The 22,781-nt window shown below is 44.3% G+C and overlaps 1 protein-coding gene across 2 annotated transcripts in view; it reads left to right on the forward strand.

Moving 5' to 3' along the window:
- The window catches only part of LOC139548561 (delta and Notch-like epidermal growth factor-related receptor), a 74,148-nt gene extending 53,343 nt beyond the window's left edge, over window positions 1–20,805 (forward strand). Inside the window, exons 8-14 of one of the 2 annotated variants that reach the window (XR_011669716.1) lie at window positions 9,335–9,565; window positions 17,509–17,631; window positions 18,202–18,315; window positions 18,514–18,645; window positions 18,754–19,000; window positions 19,502–20,440; window positions 20,476–20,805. Coding sequence is in view for 1 of the 2 variants with exons in the window: in XM_071358289.1 (XP_071214390.1) it covers window positions 9,335–9,565; window positions 17,509–17,631; window positions 18,202–18,315; window positions 18,514–18,645; window positions 18,754–19,000; window positions 19,502–19,613 (959 nt within the window). In the remaining variant the exon portion in view is untranslated. Of the gene's footprint in view, window positions 1–9,334; window positions 9,566–17,508; window positions 17,632–18,201; window positions 18,316–18,513; window positions 18,646–18,753; window positions 19,001–19,501 lie in introns of both variants that reach the window. The other variant, XM_071358289.1, reaches the window with a different exon arrangement.
- Window positions 20,806–22,781: the final 1,976 nt, after the last annotated feature.

A 22,781-nucleotide genomic window follows, 5' to 3' on the forward strand; every position in this document is an offset into this window, starting at 1 on the left:
CGAAACCATTCCCGGAATAATCCTCTTCGAACACATTAATAAAACAACAGAGGTATGAATGTAAAACCTGGTCCAAAAAATATGGTACATTGCAGGTACAATTCCCTGCGGTCACTGAGTTCTGATCCACAGTCCTGCTAACAACGCAACTTGGATTAAATTATTAATCTTACACTGTTGGACGAACGCCAACCAGAATTGTTTTATCCATACACAGCAGTTTTTTTCCCCTTTGGTTGTTTTCACAGAATGATCATGGTTGTGGTGCAACAATGGGGGTGGAAACTGCTTCAGCACTTGGTAATTAGTGCGACAAGGAGTTGTGTGTGTGTGAGAGAGACTAAGTATTGAACAGGCTCGTTAGGTAATCCTGCCGTTTGAAGCCTTTAATGGCAATTAGCCTATCACATTCTCGAATGACCAGATGACTGCAGAGGTGACTGCAGAGGTGACTGCAGAGGTGACTGCAGAAGTGACTGCAGAGGTGACAACAATCAGCCAGTGGGGGGTGATGAGGAGGCACCTTGCCTCACCTCTACCTCTGTTTATACACAAACACACTAGGAGTGGGAGCGGACGGCTCCACACTGCAGACTCCAAGCTGCAGACTCCTGTCCATCTGATTCCCATCCAGTCGTGAGAGACTGAGCAGGAGAGACGTAAAGAATGTGTTAGGGTTCACAGTTGTTGTTTTCTTGTTGTTTTCTGGCAGGATTATGGAGTTAGCCAACTAACTTGTCTAAATATTCTGCTAACTTTTTATTTTTTAGAAAGATCAGCTTGAAATGGGCATGGTCTAATTGAATTAACAGACAAATAGACATATTTAAGTTTAGCTTTTTAAATGATCTATAAAATCAATAATTCTGGTTGCTTATCAAGGATAAGAGCGTCTGCTAAATGACTTAAATGTAAATGTTAGCTGGCTAACTAATTGATCCTGCTTTGTAGCATACCTCTTAGTACTAGGTACAGAGAAGTTGTGAAGTGTTAAAGTTGGAGTTGACGGACCTGGAATTATGGGGAATGAGGAAAATACACACTCCATGAGGAAAATACACACTCTTGTACTGTTGTTAATTTACCTCCACTGTTTCCTTTTGGACTAGACTGTCTCTTATTTATTTGGAGAAGACGTGACAAGTATCTTTACTCTACATTTAACATTTAACATTACATTTAAGTCATTTAGCAGACGCTCTTATCCAGAGCGACTTACAAATTGGTGCATTCACCTTATGATATCCAGTGGAACAACCACTTTACAATAGTGCATCTAACTCTTTTAAGGGGGGGGGGGGGGGTTAGAAGGATTACTTTATCCTATCCTAGGTATTCCTTAAAGAGGTGGGGTTTCAGGTGTCTCCGGAAGGTGGTGATTGACTCCGCTGACCCGGCGTCGTGAGGGAGTCTCTAGATCCTCTCTTTAACTATCACTGTCTCCGGAGACGCATGCAGTGAAGAGCTGTAATGATCAGTTGGCTTCGTTTGGCTGTGCATAAAAAAGTGATGGATGACAACAGATGACAACAATAGCAGAGGCAAGCATAGCAGAATCACGGATAATGATCATCAAATGCCACTGCTGAAGGCAAAGAGCAGGTGAGCAGGTGTATAGTAGTAGTTTGATAGCAGAGCAGTATCATAAACATGACACAAGTTCGGTTATTAGGTGTCATGTCCATTCATGACTAATCATGTCAGAGCGCCTTTGAGCCCTGGCCAAAAGTAGTGCAACTATCATGGTTTTACCAATTTGACTTCAGATTCAGACTTTTATCCACGTTTCTCCAAATGTCAAATCTTGAAAATAAGGGTTGGGATAGGGTTAACACATTAACTTTAGTCATTCATTCTGAATGGATGGTTAAGGGTTGGGATAGGGTTAACACATTAACTTTAGGCATCCATTCTGAATGGTTAAGTTAAGGGTTAAGGTTTGGGATATGGTTAAAACCAGACTGTAAAAAATGAGTGTCTACCACTGGGATTGAACGCGCAATCGGATTCAAAGTCATGGGATTGACGTATCCTCCTCAGGACATGGAAAGACGTCCAATTTCAAAGTCAATCTTGAGCGATCTGCTTGATGATATATGGGTACCATTTCAGACACAGCCAGAGCCTCTTGAGGAGGTTGCTCCCAGCAGTCCTCCTAGCTCTCTCTGTCCTCTGAGGTCTCGCTCTCAGCTCTGGGACTGGCACTGTCTCCAGTGAGGAACAGGAGGGCTGGAGGTACTATATTTAGACTCCTAACTCACTCTATTGGAGTACAGCTGCACTGCTAAAGCTGCTCTCCTTTCATATCAGAGCTCCCCTGGGAATCTGGTTAAGTGTGCAGGCTTGGTAAAGTATGTGTGTGGTGGTGGTGGAGGGAGGGGGGGGGGGGTTCCTGTGTTGATGTGTGTGCATGCATATGTGTGAATGCATGCACTCGCATGTGTGTGTCTTTATCATGCCTGCTGACCCATACCCCCTGTGTCATAGTGAATTATGAGCTTGGTCTTGGGGAGAGTTGTCAGCATGATCAGAGGCGGGAGGCGGGGGGGGGGGGGGGGGGGGGGATTCTGCCATACCTGGGCCATGACAGTAAATCTCAGTAAGACCAAAATAATTGTGTTCTGAAAAGGTCCAGTCGCCAGGACCACAAATACAAATTCCATCTAGACACCGTTGCCCTAGAGCATACACACAACTATATACAGTTGAAGTCGGAAGTTTACATACACCTTAGCCAAATGCATTTAAACTCAATTTTTCACAATTCCTGACATTTAATCCTAGTAAAAATTCCCTGTATTGGGTGAGTTAGGATCACCACTTTATTTAAAAAATGTGAAATGTCAGAAAAATAGTAGAGAATTATTTATTTCAGCTTTTATTTCTTTCTTCACATTCCCAGTGGGTCAGAAGTTTACATACATTCAATTAGTATTTGGTAGCATTGCCTTTAAATTGTTTAACTTGGGTCAAATGTTTCGGGTAGCCTTCCACAAGCTTCCCACAATAAGTTGGGTGTATTTTGGCCCATTGCTCCTGACAGAGCTGGTGTGGTCCCATGGTGTTTATACTTGCGTACTATTGTTTGTGCAGATGAACGTGGTACCTTCATGCGTTTGGAAATTGCTCCCAAGGATGAACCAGACTTGTGGAGGTCTACAATTTTTTTTCTGAGGTCTTTCTTTTGATTTTCCCATGATGTCAAGCAAAGAGGCACTGAGTTTGAAGGTATCCCTTGAAATACATCCACAGGTACACCTCCAATTGACTCAAATGATGTCAATTAGCCTATCAGAAACTTCTAAAGCCATGACATAATTTTCTGGAATTTTCCAAGCTGTTTAAAGGCACAGTCAATTTAGTGTATGTAAACTTCTGACCCACTGGAATTGTGATACAGTGAATTATAAGTGAAATAATCTGTCTGTAAACAATTGCTGGAAAATGACTTGTGTAGATGTCCTAAACGACTTGCCAAAACTAAAGTTTGTTAACAAGATATTTGTGGAGTGGTTGAAAAACTAGTTTTAATGACTCCATCCTAAATGTATGTAAACCTCCGACTTTAACTGTACACCTTGGCCTAAACGATCTGAGACAAGGCAAGAAGAGCCTTCTATGCCATCAAAAGGAACATAAAAGTTAACATACCAATTAGGATCTGGATAAAAATACTTGAATCAGTCATATAACCCATTGCCCTTTATGGTTGTGAGGTCTGGGGTCTGCTCACCAACTAAGAATTCACAAAATGGGACAAACACCAAATTGAGACTCTGCATGCAGAATTCTGCAAAAAATCCTCTGTGTACAACGTAAAACACCAAATAATGCATGCAGAGCAGAATTAGGCCGATACCCGCTAATTATCAAAATCTAGAAAAGCGACATTAAATTCTACAACCACCTAAAAGGAAGTGATTCCCAAACCTTCCATAACAAAGCCATCACCTACAGAGAGATGAACCTGCAGAAGAGTCTCCTCATCAAGCTGGTCCTGGGGCTCTGTTCACAAACATAAACAGACCCCACAGAGCCCCAGGACAGCAACACAATTAGACCCAACTAAATCATGAGAAAACAAAAAGATAATTACTTGACACATTGGAAAGAATTAACAAAAAAACTGAGCAAACTAGAATGCTATTTGGCCCCAAACAGAGAGTACACAGTGTCAGAATACCTGACCACTGTGACTGACCCAAACTTAAGGAAAGCTTTGACTATGTACAGACTCAGTGAGCATAGCCTTGCTATTGAGAAAGGCCGCCGTAGGCAGACATGGCTCTCAAGACAAGACAGCCTATGTGCACACTGCCCACAAAATGAGGTGGAAACTGAGCTGCACTTCCTGCTCAACTCCTGCTCAATGTATGACCATATTAGAGACACATATTTCCCTCAGATTACACAGATCCACAAAGAATTTGAGAACAAACCTGATTTTGATAAACTCCCATATCTACTGGGTGAAATTCCACAGTGTGCCATCACAGCAGCAATATTTGTGACCTGTTGCCACAAGAAAAGGGCAACCAGTGAAGAACAAACACCACTGTAAATACAACCCATATTTATGTTTATTTATTTTCCCATTTGTACTTTAACCATTTGCACATCTTTACAACAATGTATATATACATAATATGACATTTGTAATGTCTTTATTCTTTTGGAACTTCTGTGAGTGTAATGTTTACTGTTCATTTTAACTGTTTATTTCACTTTTGTATATCATCTACTTCACTTGCTTTGGCAATGTTAATATGTCTCCCATGCCATTAAAGCCCCTTGAATTGAATTGAGAGATGGGGTCCTGATGCTCAGACACCGAGCCAATCTCCCTGACAACAAGGCCCAAGGCAAATGCACACAAGCAGCAGGGTGTGAAAACTGTGCAGTGCAGACTTATCTTTCTACAGAGATAAAGGAATAGAGCTGTGATTTCCCTCCTTCCTATCTTCACATCCTCCTTTTTGGCACCTTTACCTCTCTCTTTTCTTTACCTTTTGTCATGTCACCTTTTCTACTACATCTGAGATTATGTGCGGTTGTGTGTCTATATGTCTGTGTGTGCACACATATAGGGGGAGTGATAAACGTCAAAACTCGACAATTACGTTTAATCATTCATTCCGACTGGTAAAGGTTAAGGTTTGGGATAGGGTTAAAATAGAAAAACATAACAATGAATGCCTAGCAATGTGATTGAACCCACAATCCTCTGAGTTGTAGAGCGCAGTTTAAAAGTCATGAACATTCAAAATCATGTTTTTCATGAAATTGGATGATATTTGGATAAAACCAAATCGAAGTATGATGCCCAAAGTATGAAAAATTACTGTTTCTTCTACATTGATGAGTTTTGATCATAAAGTTACTGATCCCATCCCCCATGTCAAACACTTGGATTCAGGAGGCAGGATTATTAAGGGAATAGGGTGACCCTAACTCTCATGTTAATACACCAATGGTAACATAATATTCTCTTACCTAGTTTAAATAAGTACTGCCTTGTAACCAACATTGGAGAAGGCGTGTTTGCAGAGGGACGTGGTTTATATAGCTACTCTACTGATGCCAACATTTGACTGTAGCGTGTCAGCAAATACAGTATAATTACAATTTTACACTTCATCTATGGCAAAGATACTTACAGTATATGTCTCCCCTTTCATCTGTGTCTGGTGTTAGCTAGTTACTGGCTAGCTAGGTCTTCAGCCAGCATGGAACAAAAGAGCGGGAAGGGTCATTCAAAACTCTGAAGCAGCTGTCATGCCAACACATCCGTCAGTGCTGTTGTGAACCGCATCACAAGACATGCCAAAAGGGATGCATAAAAACATTTACTTCATTAATCATGTTTCCATCCACAGTTTTTATACAAGTAAAGTCATACCATATGAAAGAAAATCATGACAGCTGTGATGGAAACAAGAAGTTTCGGTACAATTCTATAAATGCAGACAGACAATTTGTTTGTTTGACATGGTGGGATCTTTTTGTGTCTGTTAAATGAATTATGTGAGAAATGGTGGTGGAAATGCCTTTATGCGCAAATATAGATATAATAACTATCATATCGAAGCAGTGGTGATTTTAGCTTGTAAATCTTGGTGGGGCAAAGTCCCCCAACATTTTTTTAGATGCATGCCAGCAAAGCCACTACACAACACTAAACAATACATTAATTGCACTATAATGGTGACAAGCGGTGCCCACAAACTGTCAGTGCCTACATAAAGCTGTCCCAACAGCAGAGCTTTCTTTTCAGCACCATGGAGTGAATCCCTACCACCGCTACACCTGGCTATCAGCGGAGCCTTGTCTGGCAGCGAAACAGTTCATTCAGCCTCGTTTACTGCCTTTAAAAAAAAAACAGCTTATATGGCTGACCATATCTCCCTGGCATATTACATAATTTATGCAGCAGCATACAAGACATTTTTGGACTCACCTTGTTGTGCGTGGCAGTCCTTCGTTGGAACATTTTGTCATCAAAGATTTACAGTTCCGAGTTGGATGACCGTTCAAAACGTATTTTCCCAGTCGGACTTCCTAGTTGCAATGCTTGCAGTTAGCTACTGTCACCGATTCCTTCCAAACAACTCTTTGTTGAATTTCCTATTTCCAACTTGTTGTGTAATGTTTATGTCCAATGGTCGATGAGGACCGATACGTTTTATCTATAATTTCTCTTCATTATTTCTCTTCATATGACAAGGATTAAAAGGATTTGCCAGTAGATTGTCGACTTGATTCATGATGATGACTGCTAGCTAAAATTTTTAAAGTATGATGTTGACATGATCAGTCCAATCAAAGCTACTGTACATATAACGTGATTTGACGTAATTTTATCTGTGGCCAATGACCTTGAGCCTTCTTGGAAGGGCACTTCTAATGTAACTCGATGGCAGCACACAAACGGCTCACATTCTTGATGTCTACCCTTATTAAAGGCGAGTGACGTAGTGTCCCCATGAGTGACAGAACACTGAGCCAATCACAGTGCAATGCTGAGCCAATCACGGTACAATGCTCCTATTTTCTGCTGGCCTGCCCCACCACCACAGAAAGCACTGAGCTAGGCTGAAACACCTGCATTTTGGAGCTGCCTGTTTGTACACGGCTTTATTAACTCAATGATGTGTGTGTGTGTGTGTTTGTATATATATATTTATATACATGTGTGTATATATATATATATTGTTTGCAAACTGATATGTGACATGTATTAATGGAAAAATAACATGCATAACAGGCAAGCCCCCCCCCAAAAAAAAAAGTGTGTGTGTGTATATATATATATATAATTATTATTATATATATATATTTTGCCACTATCGAAGTAAACTTAGAGTCACATGATGAAACCATGCAGTTTATTAGTCTACAGATGTTATTAGTTATGATGAACTTCACAGGGTGGTGAAAGTGCATGTTGATGTTAATGCTCCTTTCCAATAAATATCCAGGGTCTTATTCTGGTGACATGATGATCGATACTTGACTGCCATTTGACAAATACAAATATTCTCCGTCTTATCCATAATAATCTCATCATGTAGACTAGCCTACTGTACCCGCACAGCCTACCTACACTGTATTTGCGAGCTGTTGGCTAGAGCGCAGGTGCCCAGACCAGAGTAGCACATTTGCTATTTAAAGCAACAGTTTTTCTGACAAAACTATCGGTAGAGTGGAAAACATATTGAACTGTAGATTTTGATTCGGTACATGAAAACCTAAGTGAAACATGTCTTTGTGTGTTCACTATGTCATCACATACTGATTTTTATCTGCAACAAGTCTGTTTGGTGGAAGCACACCACTGGTAATTATTTTGAATACTCTCATGATAATTTGTCGCCAATTGGATGGAAACCTAGCTAGTGATGCAATTTTTATGTAGTTTGAGTTAATTGTGTATCACCAAATTAGCTTGAGATTATTTTACTGCTCACTGCATCCACGTTTCTTGACATAGGCATTTCAAAGAGCTGTAAGGCAAGCTCATGAATATAAGCTCCCTGCCCACTCAGGGTGTCTTTTCAAACTTCCTGGTAGTTAGCCATGAAAGAAAAAGTCATATTTCTAAAATTGTGAGCATTTCTATCCCCCAAAATATTATGTGTGATATTTTAGTCACTCTAAAGGTTTTTTACATGGGACCTTTTTGTTCGGGACCTTTAAGTCCTATCTCTATCTCCATCCACAACGTGCTAGCAAGCCGTAAGACTGCTCGATGGTAAAAGGCGCTCACGTTGCCCCTAGTGACCGGTATTGAAGGTATCTCTAGACGTCCCGGGTACCTGGACAAACGTCTAATTCTGCAGTCTATGTGGTTTGACCTGGCTTTTCTACTCCCACTAGCCTTCTACACCCTGATGCTCTTATGAGAAAGACTGATCATAAATTGAGGTCACCCTCAATCAAACTTGCACTTTGTCATACCTTCTGCAATCACTGCCACCATCTCTGCCACTCTCAAGGTGCCCCCCTTGCCGCTTCCCTCCTCTCCTCTCTCCACCCTCCCCTCTGTCCTCCCTCCCTCCTCAGGAGAATGGTGTTTTTATCAGGATCATCACCATGGTAGCGCAGAGAGGAGACTGTGCGTTATTGTGAAGGGACTGTGTGTGTGTGTGAGCATTTATGAGGGTGTTTGTGTCAGCCTATGTATGCGTGTTGGCCTGTGTGTGTGTTACACAGTCAATATAACCCAGGAGCATGTTGATTGTGTCAGTGATTGTGTAAGTGTGTGTAGTTCATCGGGCTAATGAAGATAGGCTCTCAGGGTCTGCTGATTCATTTATCCAGATGCAAGGAGGACTCAATATCACCCAGACTGATGGACATTATCTCACTGTCACTGCAGAGAGGGAGGAAATAATCTGCTGGAGTCGCTGGGTTTCTGTGTGTCTCTCAGACAGGATCTTTTCTTTCTTTCTCATAGATTATGCATGTATGAACTACACATGGACACGTCCAGCCCAAAGCAGGAGGTTTAAAAAAGACTTACTAGTCGCCAAAGTACCGTCTTTAAGTATGGGTTTGCTGGCTTGTGGTGTTTGTATATTATTAGTATATATTATTGTTTGTTTGTATGTGTTTGTGTGTGGGCGGGAGACTGGGGACGGGTGTGTGTATGTGTGTAGACAAAATAGACGCTGTAAGCTACATCCCAGTGAGTCCACAGAGCCACCTCAACACCCACAATGGGTTCCTTCACACTCCCAGAACCCCACAGCATTCCTGCCACCAGACCAGATGCCCCCCCCCCCCTCTTTCTCGCTCCTCTCGCTCACTCTTTTTCTCCCTTCATCTCTCTCAGGGTATCAGGGCAGTATGTGTGAACAGAGGGTGGACCCATGTGCCTCCAGCCCCTGCCACAACAACGGGAGCTGCTTCCCCCAGGGTCCCGGCCTGGGCTTTGGCTGCAGCTGTGCCGCCGGCTTTACCGGCCCGACCTGTGCCCAGTTGGTGGACTTCTGTGCCCTCAACCCCTGTGCTCACGGGATTTGCCGCAGTGTGGGCACTAGCTTCAGGTGTCTGTGTGTCCCAGGTTAGCCATCCTGTGTCTGCGTGAAAGCGAGCGTGTGTTAGTATGGGGGATAATCTGATCCACCTTCCATTACCCACACTATAGATGAGCTGTAAAACTAGCTAACAGATTGATTCTCCCACAGTAAATATGTTAGTGAACCTGTAACATGTAATATACTGCATCTTAAATTAGCATTGTTACTACTCACTATTCCACAACCCATTCCCCAACCCACCCAGTGATATCATTGATGCAGACACAGAGTGCGTAATACCATGCCCATTATGTGCTCATTGATCATGCCACTGGTTTTTATGGCTCCATGTTCAGATTAATGGTGTGGAATGATGACAAATCATTATCCCTTATTCAGCAATTACCCAGCTGTATGACCACACCTGGGTTCAAATACTATTTGAAATCATTTCAATTACTTTAGCTGGGCTTGATTGAGCTTGCCTGGTACAAGGGAACCAATAGAATAGTCACAAAATTGCAAACCCCGCCCATTTGGCACTCCAGGCAGGCTTAAACAAATGGTAGTAATATTGCAAATATTTCAAATAGTATTTAAATCCAGGTGTGGTCACACAGCTGGGTAATTGCTGAATAAGGGATAATGATTGCAGGAGAACAGGAGAACAACCCTATCAGTAGAAGCGTCAACACAGTGTGACGGGCTGCTGCTCCTCTCTATCAGTCTGTCAAAGAGTTCCCTTTATATATCTTTCTGCCTTTCAGTTTTCATTTTGATGTAATTTGCAATCTTAGGTTGGATGGGGAGTGAGATTACTAAATTAGTAATGGCTTTTTTTTATTTAATTTTTTACAGAAACAACCCAATTCTACAATTTTTAGATCACTTCAATTAAAATAGTTCCTTTGGGGATCACACTATCCATTCAGACTGTCCTCTGTAGCCAGATACTTCTCACTGTGTTCATACTCTTATTAGTATATTATTGTCTCATACCATCGCATTATGTTATTTGTTCTCTCATTGAAACAACCTCAGACCTTGCATTGGTACAGTATGTTCATTCCCATATATACTGTACAGTGCATTCAGAAAGTATTCAGACCCCTTCACTTTTTCCACATTTTGTTACGTTACAGCCTTATTCTAAAATTGATGAAATAGTTTTTTTCCCCTCAATGACAAAGCAAAAACTGTTTTTTTAATTCAGTAAAAATAAAAAACTGAAATCACATTTACATAAGTATTCAGACCCTTTGTTGAAGCACCTTTGGCATCGATTACAGCCTTGGCACACCTGTACTTGGGGAGTTTCTCCCATTCTTCTGTGCAGATCCTCTCAAGCTCTGTCAGGTTGGATGGGGAGCGTCATTGCACAGCTATTTTCACGTCTCTCCAGAGATGTTCATTCAGGTCCGGGCTCTCGCTGGGCCACTCAAGGACATTCAGAGACTCCTGTGTTGTCTTAGCTGTGTGCTTAGGGTTGTTGTCCTGTTGGAAGGTGAACCTGGCCCAAGTCTGAGGTCCTGACCACTCTGGAGCAGGTTTTCATCAAGGATCTCTTTGTACTTTGCTCCGTTCATCTTTGTCTCGATCCTAACTAATCTCCCAGTCCCTGCCGCTGAAAAACATCCCCACAGCATGGTACTGCCACCACCATGCTTTACCGTAGGGATGGTGCCAGGTTTCCTCCAGATGTGAGGCTTGGCATTCAGGCCAAAGAGTTCAAGCTTGGTTTCATCAGACCAGAGAATCTTGTTTCTCATGGTCTGAAAGTCCTTAGGTGCGTTTTGGCAAACTCCAAGCGAGCTGTCATGTGCCTTTTGCAGAGGAGTGGCTTCCGTCTGGCCATTCAGCCATAAAGGCCTGATTTGGTGGAGTGCTGCGGAGATGGTTGTCCTTCTGGAAGGTTCTCCCATCTCCACAGTGAAACTCTGGAGCTCTGTCAGAGTGCCCATCGGGTTCTTGGTCACATCCCTGACCAAGGCCTTTCTCCCCCGATTGCTCAGTTTGGCCGGGTGGCCAGCTCTAGGAAGAGTCTTGGTGGTTACATTTAAGAATGATGGACCCCACTGTGTTCTTGGGGACCTTCAATGCTGCATGAATGTTTTGGTACCCTTCGCCAGATATGTGCCTCGACACAATCCTGTCTCAGAGCTCTATGGACAATTCCTTCAACCTAATGGCTTGGTTTTTGCTCTGACATGCACTGTCAACTGTGGGACTTTATATAGATAGGTGTGTGCCTTTCCAAATCATGTCCAATCAATTGAATTTACCACAGGTGGACTCCAATCAAGTTGCAGAAACATCTCAAGGATGATCAATGGAAACAGAATGCTGTTAGGGAGTGCGTAACTGGCGGCAGGGAAGTCAGGCGCAGGAGAGCAAAACTGGGTAATCAACGGAGCAGTTTTATTCATGAAACCACCGTAAACCAGAACAACAAACAAATGGGTACAAAACCCGTTGCGCACCAGAGAAAACGTGCACATGCACTTACAATAAACAATTCCGCACAAAGACATGGGGGAACAGAGGGTTAAATACACAACATGTAATGAGGGAAATGAGACCAGGTGTGTGGGAAGACAAGACAAAACAAAAGGAAAATGAAAAGTGGATCGATGATGGCTAGAAGACTGGCGACGCTGACCGCCGAGCGCCGCCCGAACAAGGAGAGGAACCGACTTCGGCGGAAGTCGTGGCAGTACCCCCCCCCTTGACACGCGGCTCCAGCGGCGCGCTGACACCGGCCTCGGGGACGACCCGTAGGGCGAGGCGAAAGGCAATCCGGACGGAGACGGTGGAACTCCTGCAGCATTGAAGGATCCAACACGTCCTCGACCGGAACCCAGCACCTCTCCTCCGGACCGTACCCCTCCCACTCCACGAGGTACTGAAGGCCCCTCGCCCGACGCCTCGAATCCAGTATGGAGCGAACGGAGTACGCCGGGGCCCCCTCGATGTCCAGAGGGGGCGGAGGAACCTCCCACACCTCAGACTCCTGGAGCGGGCCAGCCACCACCGGCCTGAGGAGAGACACATGAGACACAACGAGGGGTGAATACGGTAATCGGGTGGAAGCTGTAACCTGTAACAAACCTCGTTCACTCTCCTCAGGACTTTAAATGGCCCCACAAACCGCAGACCCAGCTTCCAGCAGGGCAGGCGGAGGGGCAGGTTTCGGGTCGAGAGCCAGACCCGGTCCCGGGGCGAACACCGGGGCCTCACTGCAGTGATGGTCTACGCCCGCTGAAGGTGAACATGAGCATCTTCCCATGTCTCCTCCGTTTGCCTGAACCAGTCGTCCACCGCAGGAGCCTCGGTCTGACTCTGATGCCAAGGCGCCAGAACCGGCTGGTACCCCAGTACGCACTGGAAGGGGGAGAGGTTAGTGGAGGAGTGGCGGAGCGAGTTCTGTATCATCTCGGCCCAGGGCACGAACGCCGCCCACTCCCCCGGCCGGTCCTGGCAATAAGACCGCAGAAACCTGCCCACATCCTGGTTTAGTTACTCTCCACCTGCCCATTACTCACCTGCCCAGACCCTCGACATGAACTGGGGACCTCGATCAGACACTATATCCTCAGGCACCCCGTAGTGCCGGAAGACGTGCGTAAACAAGGCCTCAGCAGTCTGTAGGGCTGTAGGGAGACCGGGCAGAGGGAGACGACAGGACTTAGAGAACCGATCCACAATGACCAGGATCGCGGTGTTACCCTGTGAGGGGGGGGGGGGGGGGGGGATCAGTAAGGAAATCCACCGACAAGTGCGACCAAGGCCGTTGTGGAACGGGTAAGGGGTTTAGCTTCCCTCTGGGCAGGTGCCTAGGAGCCTTACACTGGGCGCACACTGAGCAGGAGGAAATACATAAACCCTCACGTCCTTAGCCAAGGTAGGCCACCAGTACCTCCCGCTCAAACAGCGCACTGTCTGACCAATACCAGGATGACCAGAGGAGGGTGACGTGTGGGCCCGATAGATCATCCGGTCACGGACAGCAGACGGGACGTACAGACGCCCAGCGGGACACTGGATGGGAGCGGGCTCTGCACGCAACGCCTGCTCAATGTCCACGTCCAGCTCCCACACCACCGGCGCTACCAGGCAGGAGGCCGGAAGTATGGGAGTATGATCCATGGGCCGCTCCTCTGTCATACAGACGCAACAGTGCATCTGCCTTCACGTTCTGGGAGCCTGGTCTGTAGGACAGGGTGAAAACAAAATGGGTGAAAAACATGGCCCACCTTGCCTGACGAGGGTTCAGTCTCCTCGCTGCCCGGATGTACTCCAGATTGCGGTGGTCAGTCCAGATGAGAAAAGGGTGTTTAGCCCCCTCAAGCCGATGTCTCCACGCCTTCAAGGCCTTTACGACAGCCAACAGCTCCCGGTCCCCCACGTCGATTCGCTCCGCCGGGCTGAGCTTCTTCGAGAAGAAGGCACAGAGGCGGAGCTTCGGTGGCGTACCCGAGCGCTGAGAGAGCACAGCTCCTATCCCAGCCTCGGACACGTCCACCTCTACTATGAACGCAAAAGAGGGATCCGGATGGGCCAGCACGGGAGCCGAGGTAAACAGAGCTCTCAGATGACCAAAAGCCCTGTCCGCCTCAGCTGACCACTGCAAACGTACCGGGCTCCTCTTCAGCAGTGAGGTAATGGGAGCCCCTACCTGACCAAAACCCCGGATAAACCTCCTGTAGTAGTTGGCAAACTAAAAAACCGCTGCACCTCCTTTACCGTGGTGGGAGTCGGTCAATTACGCACGGCTGAAATGCGGTCACTCTCCATATCCACCCCTGAGGTGGGAATGCGGTACCCTAGGAAGTGAAATGCGGTCACTCTCCATATCCACCCGAGGTGGGAATGCGGTACCCTGGGAAGGGACACATGCTCGGCGCGTGTAGTGGAGTATATCAAAATGTCATCATATACACCACTACACCCTGCCTGTGCAGGTTCCTGAAAATCTCGTCTACAAAGGCTTGGAAGACTGATGGCGCATTCATCAACCCGTACGGCATGACGAGGTACTCATAGTGCCCTGAGGTGGTACTGAATGCCGTCTTCCACTCGTCTCCCTCCCGGATACGCACCAGGTTGTAAGCGCTTCTGAGATCTAGTTTGGTGAAGAAGATGCACCCGAGCTCAAGTCCCATAGCAAAGGTTCTGAATACTTATGTAAATAAGGTATTTCTGTTTTGCTAAAAATTCATTATGGGGTATTGTGTGTAGATTGATGAAGAAAATGTTTTATTTAATACATTTTAGATTAAGGCTGTAACGTAACAAAATGTGGAAAAGGGAAGGGGTCTGAATTCTTTCCAAATGCACAGTATATTCACACATAATATCACACAGTATGTTCCCACATAATATCACACAGTATATTCACACATAATATCACACAGTATATTCACATATAAAATCACACAGTATATTCACACATAATATCACACAGTATATTCACACATAATATCACACAGTATGTTCCCACATAATATCACACAGTATATTCACATATAAAATCACACAGTATATTCACACATAATATCACACAGTATATTCACACATAATATCACACAGTATGTTCCCACATAATATCACACAGTATATTCACACATAATATCACACAGTATATTCACACATAATATCACACAGTATATTCACTGTCACGTTCCTGACCTGTTTTATGTTATTTTTGTATGTGTTTAGTTGGTCAGGGCGTGAGTTGGGGTGGGCATTCTATGTTTTGTGTTTCTATGTTTAGGTCACTTGTAATTAGCCTTATATGGTTCTCAATCAGGGACAGGTGTTTGACGTTTCCTCTGATTGAGAACCATATATAGGTTGGCTGTTCACTGTTTGTTTGTGGGTGATTGTCTTCTGTGTCTGTGTATGTTGCACCACACGGGACTGTTTCGGTTTGTTTGTTCGTTTGATGTAGTCCGTTCCTGTTCGTGAGTTCTTCGTGCATTTATGTAAGTTCCATGTTCAGGTCTGTCTACGTCGTTTTCTTATTTTGTAGTTTGTTGAAGTGTTTTCGGTTTTCGTCAGTACTTTAATAAACTTCATTATGTCCAAATATCACGCTGCACTTTGGTCCAATCCCTACTCCTCCTCTTTGTCTGAAGAGGACACCCGTTACATTCACACATAATATCACACAGTATATTCATACAGTATGTTCACACAGTATGTTCACACATAAAATCACACAGTATATTCACACATAATATCACACAGTATATTCACACATAATATCACACAGTATATTCACACATAATATCACACAGTATATTCACACATAAAATCACACAGTATATTCACACATAAAATCACACAGTATATTCACACATAATATCACACAGTATGTTCCCACATAATATCACACAGTATATTCACACATAATATCACACAGTATATTCACACATAAAATCACACAGTATGTTCCCACATAATATCACACAGTATATTCACACATAATATCACACAGTATGTTCACACAGTATGTTCACACAGTATGTTCACACAGTATGTTCACACATAATATCACACAGTATATTCACACATTATATCACACAGTATATTCACACATAATATCACACAGTATATTCACACAGTATGTTCACACAGTATGTTCACACATAAAATCACACAGTATATTCACACATAATATCACACAGTATATTCACACATAATATCACACGGTTATTCACACATAATATCTCTTTTCACCTTTCACGCTAACCTATTCTCTGTTACTCTCCATTGCTCTTCATCTCTTTCTCTCTTTGGCTTTCTGTCCCTCTCTCTCTGTCCTCCTCTCTTCTCTTTCTGTATCTCTCTTTCCCCACCTCATTTCCCTCTCCTTCTCCTCTGTCATCTGGATGATTTTTATTAGGATCTCTTTTTATTAGGTGAGACAGTTGCTTTGCGCTTCCTTCCAGACCATTGTCTGTCTGCAACCATTGTTTGACTACACTAGTTGGGCAGATGATGCCATCCAATCACACATCTCCATTCAGACAGCCCCCATCTAACGGGAATGATGTCATTGGTGATTTGCAATCAGACTCGTTTAAGGAAATAATTGACCTTTTCTCCTGTTCATCAATATGCCAGCTGGTGTCTGCGCCCTCTACGAGGAGAGGAGGCTGTGAGGGATCTGATATATACTCTAGTGGATCCCAGGCTCCCTGTTCCCTATCAGGCAGAGGATAGTCAGACTAGCCAGAGGATATGGGTCTGGGAGTCTGGGAAAGGCACTTGACATTTCACTGGCTTTTTATGAGAACCTCTGGCATTTATCAAGGCTTACTTTGTATGTAAATGTTTCCTCTCATGGTGAACGACAAACACATGCACACACCAGCAGAAAGCCAGACACACACACACAGCCCGACACACACTCACGCATGCATTACACATACTGACATGTCTATACTCAGTACGGTAGCTTCTGCTTGTAAGCTCTGAAGAAAGAACACAATGTCCTAAATCAACTTTGAGATTCTGTCAATCGCTGTGTTCTGACCTTGGGCTCATACTGCTTCTCTTTTATAGGGAAAAACACCAAGACCCACAGTTCTCAGTCCCAGTGCAAACCTGCCACCCAGTGGTAACTGGGGTGTGCTGCATTTAATAGACATCACTAACAGTCACGGCTGAATCATGGCTATATCGACGTAACCATAGAATTGCATCTAGAATTAATTTAATAAGATGTCTGTGGATGTAACATCCACAAGGTTTTGCCATAGACATGTAGGCAAAGAAATACATTGACTTGTTCCATCTAAGTGATCATCTCTATTTATAAATAAAGGTACATTAAACCACTTTTAACTCACCCTCATAAAAAGTCTATCACCGTGATCTTCTCGTTAGTGATATCTAAACATAATCATTACTTGAACTGTCATCTAATATTATGATCAAAGACAGTGTGACTTTATGTGTGTGTGTGTGGTGTGTCTCCCAGGGTACCATGGTCTGTACTGTGAGGAAGAATACAACGAGTGTCTGTCAGCCCCCTGCCAGAACTATGCTACCTGCAGAGACCTCATCAACGCTTACGAATGTGCCTGCACTCCCCAGTATGAAGGTGTGTGTGTGTGTGTGTGTGTGTGTGTGTGTGTGTGTGTGTGTGTGTGTGTGTGTGTGTGTGTGTGTGTGTGTGTGTGTGTGTGTGTGTGTGTGTGTATTGATTTCAATCCAATGTGACTCAACAGGGACAGTTTTAAGTATGTTATCCTGGGGTGGGATTGTGTGATGATGCTGATACTGCAATATGTATGCTAATTCGATGAGTTTATACAGCCTGTATTATGAATGTGTCCATATAAGTGATTGTATGTGGTCTACAGTATGTGTTTGTGTAGAAAATTGCGAGATAGTGTGCTGTGTTGGTGTAAACTGTCATGTGTAGAGCAGACCTGGATTCAAATACTATTTGTAATCATTTCAAATATTTATTCTGTCCTTTAATGAGCTTGTCTGTTGCAATGAGCCAATACAAAAGTCCAAAAAGTGCAAACACAGCCCCCCTGGCACACGACAGGCTAAAGCAAATGCTTAAAGTGTTTGAAATATTTCCAAAGGTATTTGAACCCAGGTCTGTAGAGAGTACTGTGTGTGCATCATTAATGGGTCATATGTGTGTGTCCCTGTGCAGGCAGACACTGTGAGATCTACAGGGATCCTTGTCTGAAGGCTCACTGTCAGAACGGAGGACACTGTGAGAGTGTGGGCCTCAACGCCACCTGTGTCTGCCCACCTGGTTACCTTGGTGAGCATTTCAACTCTGTGTCTTTTGTGTGTGTGCGTGCATGCGTGTGCGTGTGAGTACACATGTCTGTCACCCAGTCTATCATAGTAGGCCTTGGGGACATAGGTGGGAGTAGGCTGTTCTCTGAACCCTTTCAAAGTATACCTGTACCTACTGTTCCAGTTAACCAATAGTGGGGCGGGGTTATGTTTATCTCAGGGGAGGACTGTGAGGTTGACATCAACGAGTGTGAGAGCAATCCCTGTCATCACGGAGGAACCTGCATCGACCAATCAAATGCCTACACCTGCCACTGCCCCCCAGGCTGGGTAGGGGCCAGCTGTGAGATACGTAAGTACATTACCCAGAATCCCCTTGTTGTGGGAGTAAATGATGAAATATGATTACATGTACATGCCTTGCTTAGGTTATTCATAAGTCTGTCTGTTTCTCTCTCAGACTTGCAGTGGAAGACGGCCCACCCCGAGGACACCCTGACCAACATGCCGCGTCACTCCCTCTACATCATCATCGGCGCCCTGTGCGTCGCCTTCGTCCTCATGCTCATCATCCTCATCGTGGGCATCTGCCGCATCAGCCGCATCGAGTACCAGGGCTCATCTCGCCATGCCTACCAGGAGTTCTACAACTGCCGTAGCATCGACAGCGAGTTCAGCAACGCCATCGCCTCCATCCGCCACGCCAGGTGAGACGGCACAAAGCTCTCTCAACAAGTCACACCTCAGGGTAGACTAGGCTTGCTTACTATAAGTACACAAGTGCCTCAACATTGTTAGTATTTGATGTATTAAATTGATTCAGACATTAGAAACACCTCCTGTTATAGCTTTGCTGTTAACCGGGAGATAAAGGCCCATTCAAGTTTCAAGTTTTTAATGTCACATGACCAAGTACAGTGAAATGCCTTTCTTGAAAACCCAACAATGCAATACTCAATAACAATGTCATACACGAGACAAAGGCCCATTCCGGTAGATTTCAGGCTAATCTTGGAAGATTACCAGCACTAGGATATACTCACCTGTAATGCACTGTGGGTAAATGTGTAATGCCTCTCTTACAACACCATGTTTATATTTCTCAACCGAGCAACTCTACACTTGAAACATTAGGAACTGTCTTGCATGTAGCTAGCTGTCCTACCTGAAGTGATGTTCCATATATGTGTTTTCTTCCCCTCTCTCAGATTTGGGAAGAAGTCCCGGCCGGCCATGTACGACGCTGCACCCATCACCTACGAGGACTACAGCCCTGACGACAAGCCCCTGGTCACTCTGATCAAAACAAAAGATTTGTAGAAAACACAGCGGCAACACACCCACCCACACACAGTATCACGCATCACCTGTTCACACATACAACTAACTGCACATGTTCGGACGTGCACCAATACACACAAATTCAGTTAATGCAAACCATTTAGTATTTCTTTACATAAAAATGAACAAAATAAATGTAGTGGAGAAAAAAACAAAACAATACTTATGCGGGAAGATAAATACAAATCTGTTGGAATATCCATAAAGCTACTGTAGCATAAGAGCGTACCTTTTTTAGTAGGTGTTGGGTGATACTGCCATCTTGGTTACTTCTTCTCTCCAGTAGAATGTGACTACATTACCCAGGATGCCATTGGGTTCCTAGAGGGGGTTGTTCCTGATGTCCCTCACCAACCCATGAGCTCAGTTTAAAGTGTAGATTCAGCAGAGGCTGTCGATAGGAGTTCTTACAGGTGTGGTAGAAATAGGTGCACTTGTCATAGTGCAGTACGATATATATCTTTCTATATAAAAAATCTGCAGTAGGTTGCCTTACTTGGTGCATGGGTAGATTCAATGTTTTCTGCATAATTTTGAAACCCTCCGTATATTGTGGTTGATTTACTGTGTCTTTGCCAGGTTTATGGCAAAATCGTCTCCTTCTTCAGGCAACAACGTGGGGTAGAGGTAGAAGAGATGTACACTATGGGGGAAGCTTTAAAACAGCATTTAAAAAAAAACATTGGTTGTCATGTTTTTATTATTTACATGCAAGTTCTGTACAAATAAAGGAAGAATAATAATTGTGGTTTTTGCAGGAGTGGTCGGAGTAGCCAGTGGGCGGGTCTTGTGTGGATGACTGACAGGTGGGGTGAGTGGGTCTTGAGTGGATGATTGACAGGTGGGGGTCAGCTGGTGGGTCTGCTCCAGTAATATATGTGCTTCTGTGTCCCAGGTATAGGTGTCTCTCTCTCTGTCTGTGTGCGGTTGTGTTGTTCCACTCAGGGTCAACCCCTGGGTGCATTCGTTTGGGGCGCCGGATGGGCGGCACATTTTAGACCATTCCATTGGTTCTTTAGTGAAATCTACGCCCACCCGGAGCACCGAGTGAGCTCTCCACTTGACTGATGTTTTGCCTACTAGGGTCGTCTTTTTTTAAAAGAGAAGAACCACATGATTATTATCTATGTTCAATGATGTAACAATAAAGGTTGAAGTGAACACAAACCCAGCTGGTGTCTCGTGTGAGTTCCATGGTGTTTGTTCTTATTATGACACCAGAGGTCTATTTGTGTCTAGGAAAACATTTGACTCACAGGGTTCTGTTGACTCAGTGGAAATGTACTATGACAAGACTTGGTCATTGTAATACACATGTATAAACATGAATTTAATATGTAAAACCTCATTGACTCACTCATCCTGTCACGCCGGCTGGAGCATTGGGCAGCAACAAAGGATCTTCACTTCCTGTGGTCTTTGGCCGTCTTCTCCACTGTGCTCCAGCTCTACTGGTGTTGCTGGAGTTCAGTCTTCACTCGTCATTGTTCTCCATGTTGTCACGGGCCTCCCTTTCTTCTGTCTGCCTTCTGGAGTCCAATGGACAGCTAACCTTGGAATGGAATCAGTATTTCTTCTGTCCAATCCAATTCCAGCAGTGTCTCTTGAGTATTGTGACCAAAACCTCAGCAATTAGATCTCAATACTCTTGAAACGTGAAAATAATACTGAAGTCGAAAAGATGATTTATCACGACTTGACATGAGAAGTGGGTTTGGATAACCTCCAAAGCACAAGACTAAGTACTATTTTTGGACTAAACTAGTGCTTTGAAAACCAACTCAAAATTGTATCATCAATATTGTGCATTTCACAACTCCTGAGAACCTAATCAATCTTAACAAATGAAGGAAAAACTGAGGTTTTGTAAGTACTGGTGTTATCTAGCATCAATCCACCAAAAGTCATGCTAAATACAGAGACTGTGATAAGGTGCGTCTCGGTGAGAGGTGTAGGAGTCAGGCGCAGGAGAGCAGGGATACTGAGAAGCGTGTTTAATATAATAATTATATATATATATAGTCCACCAATACAAAATTGGCACAGATCCCTCTATATAAGGTCTCACAGTTCATAGAGCAGATCAGTGAAAACAAAACCGAAACTCGTGCCAAACGCACGGAGGAACAAACTCAGTTCCGAAAATAAACTACACGTGCGTAAATACGAGAACAAGAAATATCAACGATAAATGAGCGCAAAACCCCCACAAGCTTAATCCCGCACGAAATAAGGCAGGAAACAAGTGCCCTATATACACACAGAAATAAACGCAATTGAAACCAGGTGTGAAAATGAACACAGACAAAAAAAACAGAAAAGGAAAAAGGGATCGGTGGCGGCTAGTAAACCGGCGACGCCGAGCGCCGCCCGAATCGGGAGAGGGGTTATCTTCGGTAGAAGTCGTGACAGAGACACTATAGGAACTCAACAACACTGGCCAGAATGAGGAGTGTCTATAGACGCAGTATCCACTACCATAGGAAAATGGGCAACATGTTTCCACCAATAGACAGTCCCTCCATGTCTCTCCATGCCCAGTTGCCCCAGACAACATGTCAGCAGTGGGAAATACCCATATAAGGAGTGTTGTTAGCCCCGTGTGCGGCCTTGGTGACCTCCTGCTTAATCCAGATGTTCCCAGAGTAAACATCTGTAAATACAGGCTGGCTGTGGCGTCGTCTCGTCACTCACTGCGCCTACAAACACACACACATACACACACACACACACATACATGTGAACGCATGGACACACACAAGCAAACACACCCAGAGCCACACACACACACCCGTATTCACACATGGACACACACACACACACGTGCTCATGGACACACACACAAACACACAGAGCCACACGCATTCACAGACAGACAGACAGACAGACAGACAGACAGACAGACAGACAGACAGACAGACAGACAGACAGACAGACAGACAGACAGACAGACAGACAGACAGACAGACAGACAGACAGACAGACAGACAGACAGACAGACAGACAGACAGATACATACATACATACATACATACACACACACTTTGTGGAGCTGAGAGGAGCCAGTGGTTATTGATGAGGTTCACCCTACACTGAAGTCTGAGTGGGGAGCCTTTGTTGACCTCTACCCCTTTTCCCCTTTCCATG

This window comes from Salvelinus alpinus, chromosome 21, assembly GCF_045679555.1.
Source record: "Salvelinus alpinus chromosome 21, SLU_Salpinus.1, whole genome shotgun sequence".
Classification (NCBI taxonomy): Eukaryota; Metazoa; Chordata; class Actinopteri; order Salmoniformes; family Salmonidae; genus Salvelinus; species Salvelinus alpinus.